The sequence below is a fragment of the Mustela nigripes genome, chromosome 1 (assembly GCF_022355385.1).
Source record: "Mustela nigripes isolate SB6536 chromosome 1, MUSNIG.SB6536, whole genome shotgun sequence".
NCBI lineage: Eukaryota > Metazoa > Chordata > Mammalia > Carnivora > Mustelidae > Mustela > Mustela nigripes.
This window is the reverse complement of record NC_081557.1, coordinates 100,942,421-100,958,036: the sequence shown is the minus strand read 5'-3', so window position 1 is coordinate 100,958,036 and position 15,616 is coordinate 100,942,421. Positions and strand designations below refer to the sequence as shown.

Below are 15,616 nucleotides of genomic sequence, written 5' to 3'. Positions count from 1 at the left end.
GCACACGTCACAACGCTGCACACGTCACAACGCTGCACACGTCACAACGCTGCACACGTCACAACGCTGCGCCCGCGGGTTTTCCCTTCATGCGCACACGCAGGAGGAACCGCAGTGCGCACCCCGCTTCGAGTCCTCAGAAGCAGCCCGCGCCCGGGGGAACGTCCGTTCACAGGTCTCTTTGGAAGCGGCCGGACGTCATGACACCTCTTCATATCCCGGTCGTGTGCACCGTTTTCTCTCCCCCGCGTCTGCAGGAAGCGGGACTCGAAAAGACCCTCTGGGGCCGTGAACCTCCCCAGGCTCAGTCTATACAGAGCGAACGGGACCGGAGGCCGTGGTTTCCATAAAAGAGAACCCCGTCTTGATGTGGGAAACAAAGGCAGAAGACGAGTTACTAAATTTCCTTGCTATCTGCAGCCCACTGGCAAGTCGCTGAAACAGGCAGAGTGACAGTCCTGTAGGGACCCCGCTGCCTCCGTGTCAAAGCTCTGCTGAAGGCCACAGGCACTCCGAGCTCAAGCACCGGGATCCTGGAAGTCTATGTTAACATAAACATCTCTACCCGCCACGATACTTGCTGGCAGTCCTTCCCAAGCACGGGACCCACCGACAGACACCTGAAGGGCCTCCTAACTCGTTTTATGAGGGGATGGTAAACGCCTCCCTCACAGCTAGCCCCTAACATCTGAAGCCTTGCTTCCTGACTTCCTTAGAGAAGTCCCTCGCCCCCTCACCCCCATCATCCCTCACCCCCTCCCAACTTAGACGCACATGGGTAGCCCACACCTCCTGACCCCGGTTCAGCTCTTTCTGCCCCTGGGTGGGGGCAATATTTTAAGAAAACCACCTTCTTGCACCAGAGACATCTCAAGAATTCTTTCTTGGCCATCAGCTTCAACCCCTAATGTCTTTTCCTACATCACACGTTACTAATGGAAAAAAGAATTTTCTGATTCCGATAATATAGTTTAATTACCTCTTCTGAACATAGTTCTAAGACTCCCAATTTGCCGTGAAGACATAGCTTCGTTCACAAATGAGACGTGGACCAGTTACGATTTCATTTCAAAACAGACAGGGCATTCACTATTCCAGGAAACGCCTGCATTAGATTACTGGTAGTGTCTTTAAAATATTAAAAATAAGAAGAGCAAGCAAACATGTTGTGTTCACCATATGCAAGAAACTGTTCCAAGTCTATTGACTAATTTAATCCAAACATCACACTGTGGAAGCAGCAGATCCAATGAGAGTGATTAAGTTTTATTTTAGAATATGTGGAGAGAGATTAATTTGACATCATTTACCTCCGTTAGGATAAACCATTTAAAATCACTAATGGCCTCAAACTAAAAGCCATCTCATGAGTTTAAATAATATGCTTTTCCTAGTACTGCACTTTGGAGAATTGATGTGACAATGTTTCAAAGCAATTCCCTTTGAAATGACAATTAACATAATCACCAAGCACTTATACTATACGGCATTGTACTGGATACCAAGATTATTTTTCCGCCAATTTTTCTTTTCTTCTGTTTTTTTCTTTTTAAATTACACTATATCCCAATAACCAAAAATGCATCCTGATCCCCATGGCATTGACTATTATTCCCAAATGTTAGATGATGTTCGACAGCATTTTAAGAGGTACCAGGGTCTGAATCTTAACCCCCACAAAGTTCTTACACAAATAAATCACGATAGTGCATACAGAATGTTAACGATGTGAATTAAAAATATGCAATACCTCTCATGTCAATGAATCTGCTTCCTTCATTTCAAGCTAGATTCCAACAGAAAGCAGAATTTAGGCTTCTGTATTTTCAACCACTTCTTCCCAAGCCAATTGAAAGTATACCTCACTCTTATTTGGAGCTTTCTGTGTACAGAATTCGCTCACTGAGATGACCTCATGCACCCACGGCGTCTAATCCTGGATTAGTCGTCACCATTATCACCCTTTGCAAAACACTTAAAGTTACTTTAAAGTTCTATGTGCTGGTGAGGCTGTGAGCTCCCATTTCTTCAACTTGTCTTCTTACAATGTCCAGAAAGGGAAGATTAAAGAAAACTAGGTAGCATGAGGACTCTAACTAAAGCAGTGCCCCTCACTGAAACGTTAGGCTTGTGATGACTTTGAAGAGACTTTAACTAAGGATTCTGAAATCCCATATAAAGCCCCTCCATTGGTGTCATTAAACCTTACCACATTCCCAGGGCAAAATCATCAGATTCAGTGGATGGGAAAAGGGGGTAAGAACACAGGAAGAAAAAACAAAAAGAAAAGGCGATACCAGAAGGGAATTTCATGTAAAAGCATGAAACACAAATAGGCCCAAGGAAAACCCTGCAGGGGTCCCACTGAGCCCCCAGCCCACCCTGGGAGCACAGCCAGTGTGAAATAAGACCTGCCTGGGTGGCAGAAAACCACAGGCTCAACGTCTATGTTTGAGTAATTATCTTTAATTTGCCCCAAATAATGACCAAAATCTGTTTTACTTACCCAATAACTTGGTGCTCGTAATACTGCAGGGTCCTCTTGAGAGTCTGCTGTATTGTTTGAGGCTGGAGAATAATAACAACAACAAAACATATTATCAGCGATCAGTGCCATTCTCATTCTGAGCATCAGACGCAGAGATGCACCTTCTGACTGATCTCGTATGCATTTTTGCTTTACAATATTAACCCATTACACATTCTGCCATGTATTTTCCCCGCAGGAACTAATACAAGGCCCTCAGCAATTACCCAGAATTTCTCGGTTTCAAGTAGGATAGCATTTCCTGGCTGTATTTTTTCCAATTCTTCCATACCGGCTCTTAGGTTCAACAAAACATCTGCAGGCGATAAACCAAGGTTTGGGGGGCAGTGGAGGGGAGGTGTACTAAAGGAAATGTGGCTGTGCCCAGGTCAAACCTGATTTCTTCAAGGACCCAAGAGATTCCAAGCAAGGGTTCTCTCATGGGCAAGGGAGGGGGTGTGTGGCAAATACCTAAGTCATTCCTGACCAAACAGTAGAATTCTTTCATCTGCATGACAGCTGAAGATAGAGTTTCTTAATTCCAGATCAAGACATTTTTTCTTAGACTAACTTGGGCAACAGAGCCTGAGTTTGGAGTTTCTGACTGAGGGAGATGGGAAGATCCCAGAACATAGATTTAATTAAGAAATTATGGTAAGAACCTAATTTTTCAGGGGCAAGAGTGTGAATTTTTTTTTAAAATATAAAAACGCAGAGTCATTCAGGCACAGAGAATAATCTTCCACAGGTTTATCAAAAGATGGGTTCATTACAGCGACGGATGAATTTTAAGAGGAACATAAGGACTTTGACATTCTCTTCTCGAGATGGGAGGCAGCAGGCAGTTGGCAATCTCATGGCTCTGCCCCTGATTAATCACACAAATCTGGGTGAGGTCGAGAAAGCTCACCGTCTTAAAAACAGGCAATTTTTTTAAAAAGGCTACAGACAGAGGTGGTCGTCCAGGTTCCCTTGCTCCCCTCCCCTGTTCACCTCTCTATGAAAATGTCCAGGACAGAGGTAGCAGCCTCCTTACCCAAGACTCTTCCAAGTTTCAGCCTCCTTCTTGACAGGAAAGGGTTATTTGATTCGAAAGCAAGAGGAAAGTGAACTTCGATTAAATCAAGGGCATCCCCTGCAATCTGTTCTACGCTACCATTGAGGAAAGCCCTTTCACTGAGCAAATCTAAGGCTTCCCTTAAGCCAAAGCAATCAGAAATTAATTTTAGGAGGAATCAGCCTCCCCGTGTTGAAGGAAATAGATACAGGACGAATGCTTTCAACAGCCGGGTTTCATTTGCACTACGTTAAAAAGATGAACGTGAGGCTTCGAACCTGCACAGATACCTCAGAATCAAAGCAGAGTGAATAGAATGTACCTAAGGAAAGGAAAACATCACGTCTGAGCCAAGAGCAGTGGAGCTGTTGAGAAATCTCAGGGGGACGAAGCAGACACAGCAGTCCTAGTGTGCAGGAAAAGTTGCTTTCAAAACTCGACCCGCGGCCAACACAAACCAAGTCATTATCAGTCACGGGCTCAGGACCCCTGGGACCGGGGCCCCTTGCACTGGCTTGGCAGTTGGTGAGCTAGGACAACTTTCTCTTTGGCCGCACGCCCTAAAAGCAGTGAATATGCACAGCGGGATTACCTTCCAGTAACCTCTGGTCTCAACACATGGAACAGAAAGCAGGAACTCCAGTGCACAGGGCCAGCCAGTAAAGACCAGAATGACCTCATTTGTACAAAGGGACATTTTTTCCCTGCACCAGGAATTTCCCAGTCATTAAAAAGCACATGTTTGCAAGAGGAGTTGAGCCTTTTAAAGAGCTGATTTTTTTTTTTTTTTTTTTAAAGCAATTACTTTTCTTCCCCAGCGGGAGTTAAATTTATAGTTTCCAAATACATTAAAAAGAAAATGTTCTCTGGCCATAGTTGACCAGCCTTCAACTTGGGAAAGCATTTATACACTTCCTGTGGCCTGCCGAAGACAGTGGGCACATTCTGAGGGTCTAAACGAGGAGTATGGAAGCTGAGGGCAGAGCAAGCCACGGCAGACTTGCCCACACACCTGACTCCCCAGGACATCTCATTGCCATGGACTCAGTGAACCTTCTTCAGAGTCTGCCTGATTGCTCAACCAATGGCTCTTATCAGTGAGAGACATCTTCACGAAATCTCTGGGTCTCTCTGCCCTGAATACAACAGCATGAAGACCCACATGGGGGTCACAGCCATCCACAGGGGTGACTTCTGCCTGTCTGAGTACACTTCTGAGTGTCCACATTACATCAGTGACACAAGCCAGTGTGTGAGTGGGAAACACAGGGGTTCTGAAGATGGGCAGACCTTCTCTTCTTTAAGAATGTAACTCTACACATGGCCCCCACTCAACAGTTCCGCAGGCCAAGATTCCCTTCCTCCTCTGTATCTGTCCCCTCCTTTAAGAAGGAGTTTAGAAACATGATTTTAGAAAAGAAGATTTAATATCAAAGTGAGTTCAAAATCCAGCTCTGTGACTCATGAGCTAGAGGAGCCTGGGTGGTTCACTTAAGCTCTCTGAGATACGATTCCTTATGTAGACATTACTTTTCATGGAAATTAATTGAAATAAAGCAGTCTCTGGTGCACAGGTGGTACCTAGTAACGTATAGTTATGACCATGCTCAGCTGCAAAACACAGCTTCCACCCCCGAGCATTTCATAGTCCAGTGGAGGACAGCATAGAGCATCCGCCCCTTAAGTGTAATGCTTCGAGATCCTTACCACCCAAAAAAATCAACAGAGCTAGCATGACCTCCCCTCGTAAGAGGGTGCCGAATCCAGGAGACAGAAGAAACAATTAAAGAAAAATGGTAGCAGAACATATAAATATTTCCAATGAAAACTTCAGATCAGTCCAGAGATGGCGATAAAAGCAGAATTCTGAAAATGAAGATTGGGGACAGATCTAGAAAGCAGGCTTGCATGTGGAAAGGACCCTGAGGCACCACAGCTGAGATAAGGAGCCCAGGCATTAAGCTTTATAAGAAATAAGAAACAAGCCATGAGCCTCCTTCCCAGGACACAAAGAGTGGGCAACAGAAGAACCAGGTGGCCTTATAACTTCATAGCCAGAGGCTGGAGGATCTGAGAGACAGGGGTGGGGAAAAAGAAAAAGGCACTCTTCCTTTCACAAAAAGACAGATCTGTGATTCTTCTCTGCTCGCCCCAAACTAAGATAGAGATGGGGTCTCCTACCATCCCTGCTCAACACCAAGGAGCACTGAACAGGGAGACAGCCGGACAGACAAGGCGGCCGTCTGTGTCCCACCATGGATACTATGGGGTTAAACAGAAGGTACTCAGAAGCTGCCATCACGGAGCCACCAGGAACCATCTTCATCTCTGGTCTCAGAATAGCTTCCCCCTGCTTGGCCAGCAGTGCTGACCCCGCAGACTAAATGTGATGCTCACAGAAGGTCATGGGATCCAAACAGCCAGCCATGAAACGGTCCCAGCAGAGCCAGAGAAGTGGTCCCTGAGGAGTGGGAGGAAGCCGTTCCCAGCAGCTGGCCCTGCAGGCTCAGACGGCAAGCGGAGCCTGGGGCACAGTCCCTGCTCTGCAGACCCACACCAGATGGATCCAGGATCCAGCAGGAGGCGAGGAGCCAGGCCGCCAGTGTGCGCGCCTGTGCGCATGTGCGCATGGGAACCCCTGTCCCCAGATAGATGGCACACGTTCACCTCAATTTTAGAGATCAAGAAGCTGAGGCTCAGACTGGTTAAGTAAGTATCCCGGCATCACAAAACCAGTGAGTGAATAAACCACTGCAGGCCAGGACTGGCTTCAGAGTGTACCCTGTTTCTGCTAGATGCCTGGAGGGTCCCTCTGACCTTGAACATCCTGGGATTCTACCTTAATACTGACAGCACTTCATCGTGCCAAAAATAGACACAACTTCACAGATAGCTTAAAAACAAACTTCTCATTTCTGCTTTACAGCACAGACCGGTAGGCTACACAATTAATGGAAACCATACATCCATTCTCCTTTAAACAAATACCTGTAAATAGCCACATCATTTTATTTACCTAAACATGGGAAAATTAAATATCCAGAAACTAAATAATAGTGGTATACATTTAATTACTAATGCTCTAAGCCAGTGGATTTCTATTCTCTCTGCACATTAAAATCACCTTGAGGACCTTCTAAAAAACACCAGTGCCTGAGCTCCACCTCCAAATTTTCCGATTCCACCAGTCTGGGAGACCCGGTTGCTTCCAGTGGGCAGTCAGGGTTGAAAACCTTTCGTTTAAGGTATAAACATGATAATCAAGACCAGTAATCCTCCAGAAACCTTACTTGAACCGAGTAAGTCAGCATTCATGAGAACAGTTTCTTTATTCAAGCATCAGGAGAAGGAAGCTTCTGGGAGGTGGACGCACCCAACTGTCAGATTCAAGCGTTTGTTCCTTAACTGTCACTAATGGCTTATAATCAAGTATGAATTTCTTAGATAAACAAAGAGCTACGTGGCTTGAGGCATAAATATAGGGTTTTTTCAATTCCTATGTAATTCACTCCCAGGCGCTTACGTCGGTATTCGATGTAGCGCAGGCTCGCATACACAACATAACGGCTCGTGTGACACTGCCTCCATGTGAGCCTTCATGTCTTCATGGGTGTTATTACTTTACAGCTAAGAAAGGCGAGACACACAGTATTTGAGTTGCCCTGGGCCACACAGGTAAAAAGAGACAACACCAGGGTTGAGTCTCAGGTAACCTGCTCCAGAATCCAAGCACATCATCTCCAACCTATACCGTATGTAACGTTTAAAACTGTACTGGGTTGAGCACTTTCCGGTTGGCAGTTTCTAATCCGTGTTATCACAACTGATCCTTGCATCAGTCCAGTCAAATAGTCAGCCTGGTGCCATGATCACCATCTGACGGAAAAAGAACCAAAGTTAGAGACATGACAAGTCCTGCCTTGCAAAGAAAATCATCTCTTCCCTTCGGAAACTGTCCTCAGATAGCATTTTTTTAATGTCAACATACAATTAAAGAAACACATGGATTCAAATTAGTTGTCTGCTTCTTGAGAACACACGGAACATTCTGTCCACCAAACCTCCACACACAAAGAAAGCGCAGGCAAAATCGCCAAGTCTAACGCATGCTCGCCCTTCCCCTCCCTCAGCTTCTCCTCCTCTGGCTCACCCCTTCCCTTTCCCAGCAGCCGGGCATCTACCATACGGATGCTGTGTTCTGATGGGCCAAACTCCCCACCACCATCACCTACACTCCCAAAACAGATGTCCAGAAATCACCATTGCATATTTCCCTTCCTTTTCTCATCAAAATTCTCAATCCCTTTAGTATCCTGATCTCAGAGGGTGCTCAGAAGGAGTCATACCTCCATTTCCTCAAAAATGCAATCTCTAGTCCTAAGGTAAATGATGGTAAAAAATGAACATCCCTCCATGATAAAACATGGTCTGAACCACTAACAGCGGCACTGCGGTAAACAGGCTTCTCAGTGAGAGTTAAGGGGTTGGGGGGGATGGTGGGGAGATGCACTTCTCATCCTCTAGGTCACACTACCAGAACGACCACATTCTCCAGGACATGAGAGCATTTCTCATATTAGGACATGATATGCCAAATTCCGTCACTGAATGTGACCAAAATTGTAATTAGCTATCCTGTCTTTATGGCTAAGCCTGTAGACACCAATGAATCAAATGATATGATTGGTGTTCCTTAATAAAATTAGTCCAACAACAATAAGTCACTTCCGGCAAGTGGTTTAACTACTTCTGAAAGAGATGCAATTGCAGTAATCATCCATCTTGCTAAATATGCAGACAAAATATTCACTTTCCCAGCCTCTGACTAAACTTACTACATATAAACCCGAAAAAAGAAAAAAAAAAATAGATGGCAAATTAAATATAGAACTTTGAGTCAGGACCTCTGTATTTCAAGCCCAGCTGTGCTACTGACCTTTTTATAAAATTAGCCAACATCTCTTCACCTGGGAGTAGGAAACCTTGGGGGGGGAAAATGCCTCTATTTTCCCATCTGAAAAATGCTAGTAAGAAGTTCGTAGTTCTCAGGGTCATTTTGAAGAAAACCATTGCAAAGTTAAGCACTTGAAAACAGGGTCAAATCACACTGGAGAGTCCGCCATCTCTCAGGAAGCCGGGCAGTACCATTTCAAGTGAATGATGCTAGTAATTTGCTAAATAAAACCGGTAGTCCAGATAATTAATCACAAAAAGCAAAAGTAGTAAGTGTGCTAAAGGGAAAAAAAATGAAAGCTAGAGACACACAATAACGTAGAGTTCTTCCTACCCACACGGGTTGAAAATCTGCATGATTTCCTTCAATCTCCACTTTATTCTCCTTATGAACACAATATACAATTGAGTGACCCCATGAGAACTTAGGGTAAAGGTTGGCATTATGCTAATTGACCCATACAAGGATTCAAACTGATGACCTTGGCCTTATTAGAAGCATGTTCTAATTAGCGAAGTGCAATGGTTATCATCATTGTAATTACGGATTATAGCTGAATATACTTACCATATAATGGATGGTATAGTTAAGTCTTCCTATATAAAGTATGTTTGCTTTCCAAGTACTTCCCCCTTTGTTATTTTAACCCCTTTCCAAAAATAGCCACTGAATTTCAATTTGATATACAAGAACTAATACCCATTAAGCTGAATACCCATTTAAGCTGAAAAAGCACATTCCTCAAACTGAAAGAGCGCCGAAGGATGATGTATTCAGTGTGTCCCCTACCTTCCAGCAAGAGCACATTTAAGTTATCCAAGAATCTGGGGTGTTTTCAACAAATAACACCACCACCTTCAGTATGGAGAACACTTCACAGTTTACCAATCACTTTCTTTCCTTTCCGCTCATTAGAAGTTCACAACCACCTTGTGAGTCTCAGATAGAATTATCCACACTCTACAGATGAAAACAGGGAGGTCCAGGGAGGTGAAAGTGTGTTTTGCCTCGGGACAGGACTGGAAAGAGCCACCAACAAGGCAAAGAGTTGGGTCTCCCGTGACTTTCCTCTGCATCTTCCCCCATGAGTAACCTACTGGGCTCTGCTGACTACTAAAATGGCCTTCCATGCATCTTTCCCAAGTCCCTTGTTTCCTTTTATTTGTTTTCAATGGATCTGAAAACAATGTATTGTTTTCCCAAATTCACAAAAGTTACTGTTATTTAAATAGTTCTGGTATGGTCGTTAACTTCTTTATCAGGTAACTTCAGGAGAAACCTGCTTTCCAGGTCACATCTTGGTCCCCCTGGCCATCTGAATAAAAACAATGGCCAAGCAAAAATCCTGAGACAGAGAGTCCTGGTTCTAGACACCTTTTCAGGCAACGGGTCGTGCTGTCCTCCAAATGCTAGGCTTTCTGGATTAAACACGTTGTTGACTGCTGTGAAACACTAAGAGAGCATGTTCCATGTAATACCTCATTCAGTCCCCACAAAAATCCTGTAAGAGAGGAAGAAGTATTACCCCAATGCTATAAATGTGGAAGAAACTCATCCCAGACAAGTTAAAAAACGTGCCCAAAGTCCCGTAGGTAGTGTCTAAGTCTACATATGTGTCTCATCTCTCTATGCCTGCCTCCAAAAAGCCAAGCTTTTCATCTGCTTTTCTGAACTAAAATACCGTCTTCTGTCTTCAAGGCAGAAAAGGTTACGGTTGAAAGGGATTAACTATTCGCTAGATGGTGTGATTTTGAACACAGCCTTTTTTTTTTCCCCCTAAACCTCAGTTTCCTTTCTGATAAAATAGAGAAACTTCTAGCATAACTATTGCTCAGGGTTGTTTGAAGTCAAAATGAGATAAAAGTACAAAGTATGATATGTATATGGGCTATATGATGATTCTATAAAAAAAAAAATCTCTTGATGAGCAAGTAGTCAAAAAATTGCTAAATTGAACTAAACTCCCTGTGTCTAACATCTAGGACAGTTGCCAGGCATGCCTCACGGCCCAGAGATGCCAATTAGATGCTGCAAAGCTAATTAGTGCCATTTTGGTTCCTAAACACCCTACTGGACAGCAATGGTCCTCCCGTCAGGAAATCATTTCCAGCCCTTTACAGGCTCTTTGCAAGCTCCCCTTGTGTATTTCCAAAGAATTCCCTATTGTTTCCAGTGCTGGGAGCCACAGTATGGTATTTTCCCAACAAGAGCCTGGAAAATAAGAGAAGGAATATTTCCTGCCTGACAGTTAAATCACAAAATTTACACACAAAACGAGGAACTGTTTTGTCAACCTTAAATGCACCAGCTTCAACAATAATTCATTAAGGAGTAACAGAGAGTTCTCTCCAATCATCCAGCCCAAGGTGCAGCCCTGGGAAAAGTGGGCCACCCAGCCTCCAAAGCAACATTTGTAAAGGGGCCAAAAACAGGGCCTGGGGAAGAAGGCAAAGTCAGAGAGGGCCCCAGAGGAAAGAGAAAGGAGGGGAATAGTTTATGAAACATTATACTCAACACTGTCCAGGGGTATACTGGCCCTCTGTCACACTGAGGAAGATTATTCCCAAACTAAAGAAATTCTCCAACCATCTTAACTAAAAGGGACTCTTAAAAAGGGCAGTGGACTATCAGGTCTCTCTAGCAAGGCTGAATCCTACAACCTGAGAGCTAGCTCCTTTTACACCCAACGGAAGGATTCGGCATGAAACTCATTTTGATTTGACTCCAAGTGCATTAAAGCAAACTTTTAATGATGACTTGGCTTGTCATGGAGCCTGAACAGGTAAGGAACGTGCTGATCATACAGACTTAGTAATCAGCCTCATCTCCCAGTTCCCAGCTCACTGTAAATAAGTGAACTGTTGTGCAAATGCCAACCCAAGTGACATGGGGCACTTTTGTTTACCCAGTCAGAGGCTGTGAGTCTGATGATTTCGGGACACTGACAAGAACAGGTCCTTGGAGTTTGAAAATCTCAGATGCCAAACCAAGCAGAACCATCCAAACACCACCCCGTGGGGGTCCTGCCCAGCGCTGCTGCCTCAACCTCTCGGGAAGATAAAACTCAGCGAAGATCATCAGATCTGGTGTTAACTACAATCCAATGATCCAAACGGATATGAAACGTGCTGACTCTGCGGATAATGAGGGTGACGTCATCAGTGTTTATGATGCACTAGATTTCCGAGCAGAGGACAAAATCATCACATGTCACTCTGGAAAAAACAGGAAGGCAGGAGAACGCTAATACAGTGTGATGTGCAAAGCCTGACATTTTTTCATTAAACTCTACATGAGCACATTTTTTAAATCTAGGGATCACTCCATTATATAATAACTATTACACGGCTTCCCCATGCCTTCTAGCAAGTACTCATGACACCAAGACATGTGTGTGCGGGGTTACGCACAACAATATGCAATCTGTGAAGGACATACATTCCCTCATTAGGGTAACGATTTCTAGGGTACTCACGCCTCCCTTCACATCCCAGAAACCAAACTGAAGTGACACCATCACTCTTGGCAGACTCTGGGGCAAAGGCAGAGCCGTGACGGTGGCTTCTGTCACTGCGTTCACAGCTGCCTCACCCCGGGAGCCTGGAGCGCACCTGCACAGGCCGAGAGGTCAGCCTGGGGGCAAAGCGCTGAGCTAGAAAGAGCCCCCGGGGTCTCTAACGCAGGTCTCTGCAGGACTCCGTGCGCTCAGGAACTCCACAAGCGGTGAGGGGCGAGTTCAGGTTCAGGAAGACCAACAGGAAGTCCCTACCGGCCATCCCTTCACGAGTCACAAGTAGGAGCACACGAGGCGCGAAACAGGGAGTCTCTGCTGCACTGCGCGCACGTGGTGTGTTGAGGAAGGGACAACGCGGGGGCACGTGGACAGACACATCATGGTGGAAGGAGCTAGACACAAGAGAACTGGACCCTAAAATGCATGTGGTCACCGGCTTCTGCACTTCGGGCAAGTCGCTGCTCCTCTCTGAATTTCCGTTTCCTTGTCCTTAAATCGGAGTTAATAATAATCCTTGCCCTGCCCATCTCATTCACTCCCTGCATGAACCCCGGGGAAAATGTGCGTTAAAAACATGCTCTGTGACGGGGCACCTGGCTGGCCCAGTTGTTGGGCATCTGCCTTCAGCTCAGGTCATGATTCCAGGGTCCTGGGATCGAGCCCCACATCCAGCTCCCTGCTGGGGGTGGAGGGGGAGTCTGCTTCTCCCTCTCCCACTCCCCCTGCTTGTGTTCCTTCGGTCTCTGTCAAATAAATAAATAAATCTTTAAAAACAAAACAAAACCTACTCTGTAAACTCTGAACAGACGCACTCATTGCTAGTGGCTTTTTGGCGTGGAAAGTGTCGGTCAGCCCATCATTCGTCATGGTCCTGAAGTGCGGAAAATTAAGAAGGAAAAAAAATGTCACTAACGCTTGTATTCTTGGGCATTAAAAAAAATTACAGTCAGTGAGAGCCCCTGATTTTTCAAAACTCTCCTCAAGTCGGCTTACCCTAAAAACTAATAAGATAAGCCTTTTTTTTTAAAGATTTTATTTATTCATTTGACAGACAGAGATCACAAGTAGGCAGAGAGGCAGGCAGAGAGAGAGGAGGAAGCAGGCTCCCTGCCCAGCAGAGAGCCCGATGCGGGGCTCGATCCCAGGACCTCGGGATCATGACCCGAGCCGAAAACAGAGGCCTTAACCCACTGAGCCACCCAGGTGCCCCAAGATAAGCCATTTATCACAAAAACAGGCACCATAATAAGAATTTTTGTGGCCATTTTAGAAGAACATCAACAAAAGACATCAAAACTTGCTCACATGAGAACCAAACTTTTAGCTATGTGGTCGTTCTTGGCCGTTTGTTTGTCTCATTACCGAAAAGTAAACTGGTAACTGGGAAAGGGAGGAGGGGGGCAAAAGGATGTGAGTAAGAAGGGGATATTGGGAACAGCTGCCTAGAGAAGAAGAGAAATGTTTCTGGCAGAGTATTATTTCTTCAATTTCTTCCTAGAATACTACACGAGGTTTAAATGTCTTCCTCTGCCATTCAGCTTTACAAACATCATTCAGATGTTGACCCGCACAAGTCATGTCTACACATTCACCCCAAACAACACAGAATTTTACTGATACGATGCTTAGGAGCAAGGTATGACGGGAGAGCGGGCAGTACTTCCCAGCTTCAAAAACCCTTTAATTTCCTCGTGTGAAGAAGGGCTTTTCACAGCAGTTTCCAAGGCCACCCCAGTGCAGTGGCCTCCGTAATGGGCACGACATATATCAGTCCATAATTTACTCCTTTAAGGTACAGAGTCTCCAGAATCTCTAAGCATTATAAAACCTAAGGACACCATCTGCCTCATTTGGCCATATGAGCTTTATTCCAAACAAACCCTGACATAGCAGCAATAGCTCTATAAAATACACACAAGAGTGTATGATACCAAATTAATAAGTATAGTACCATGTAATCAAAAATTGTATATATATGTGTGTCTGTGTGTATATCTCCCAGTATCCTACTTGATTTCTACAGCCCAAGAATATCTGATAATTTATAGCTTTAGGAGGTCTCCGGATGGCCGCCCAAGAAGCAGGCAGGCGTCACTCCCATAGCCAACAATACATACTGGAGCGTGGTGGGACCAGACAGCCAGGTCTGATCTGAGGATTGGCGGGGGGGTGGGGGGGTACCAAGAGCGCGATCTCCAGCATATCCATTCCCAGTCCTCTCTACCCCAAACTTAGATTCCACTCCTTTAAGGTGCTTAAAAATCAAGGGAGGTATTTTTCAACTAATAATTTGATGTAAGATATTTAAAATACACATGGCCTAACATGTCTGCTGGGAGATACTCATGGCAGATTTTTATGGAGTGAGGTTTTGATAAGAGAGAGGTTAAGAATAGGGACAACCAGAAATAAATGTCCCTACTTTACAATTTTTCCCAACTTTAACTCCTAACATATCAGGTTTAAAGTACTACAAAACACCAAGGCAGAAACTTGGATACGCTCTACTTTGATATGCCCTCACTTTCATTTCTGTTGGGTACTCCGGAAGAACAAAACAATGAACTTTGTTATCTTGGGTTTTCAAGATGTTTCCAGGCAGGCATATCTTGATTTGATATATAAATCACAGAAAGTAGCTGAATACTTTATTTAATGGCCAAGAACTGTCAGTCTGATCTTATTTTTAGATTCACATCTTTAGCCTCCTATTTTATAGTTTTACCATAAAAACGGTTAATGTTTTTGTTGACCCATACTTGAAAGTGACTTACTAATATGTATTTTTTGAAAAATTATTATGTCTCTTGAGGTGACTTGTAGTAAAATGCCATTTCCAATTATATATCTAAGGGAATTGGTCATTTCTTTCATTACTGTCATCATTAATGCCATTGCTATAATCAGAATAATTGGATATCTGTGTTAACTAGATACCTAGATTTTTCTCAACAGTCAAGAATGCAAGACTGACAATGGAAAATCAAACTTAGGACTTAACTCAGTATTTGATTTCCTCCATCTTCCCCGGACTCCCATCCCTAGAACACAGCTGAGTAAGGACTGAAGTGCCCAAGTGCTTAAAATAACAGCAGGCAGCAGCCTCATACATCAGACTTTGCACAGTTGGCTCCTCGGAAGCTGTGGCCAAATCCCATCCATTCTTCTTCAGCACCCAAGTTAGGTTCCTGCTTTGCAAGCACACTTTTAGAGAGAGGATTTAATTCAGAACAAAAGGAAAGACTGGTTTTCTTTGAAATGTGTTTAGAATGGCAGTAAGTTTACACAAGAGAGAGGGGGAAGAAAGGAGGCTTCATAGCTTGCAAACACTGTCAGGTCCAAGAGTGTTTATTGATCCTTGTCTCAGGAGGGAACAATAAACCTCTGTCTCCAGCATCCACGCCAGAAACTCCCTCCTATGTGTCTGAAGCTTCAGATGGGATTACAACAGTCAGTCGCTAAAATTTACTCTTTCCCTCAGGCTGTGTTCCATTACAACACAATTATCTCATCATCATCACCCCTTACAATAAATGCCTTTAGAGGCAGATTCTTTTGTTAAGG

The 15,616-nt window shown here is 44.4% G+C and overlaps 1 protein-coding gene across 1 annotated transcript in view; it reads right to left on the bottom strand.

Annotated features, from left to right (window-relative positions):
• The window catches only part of GUCY1A2 (guanylate cyclase 1 soluble subunit alpha 2), a 308,179-nt gene that overhangs the window by 273,800 nt on the left and 18,763 nt on the right, over positions 1 to 15,616 (bottom strand). Inside the window, exon 5 of the mRNA XM_059406425.1 lies at positions 2,507 to 2,568. Coding sequence (XP_059262408.1) covers positions 2,507 to 2,568 — 62 coding nt within the window. The remainder of the gene's footprint in view (positions 1 to 2,506; positions 2,569 to 15,616) is intronic.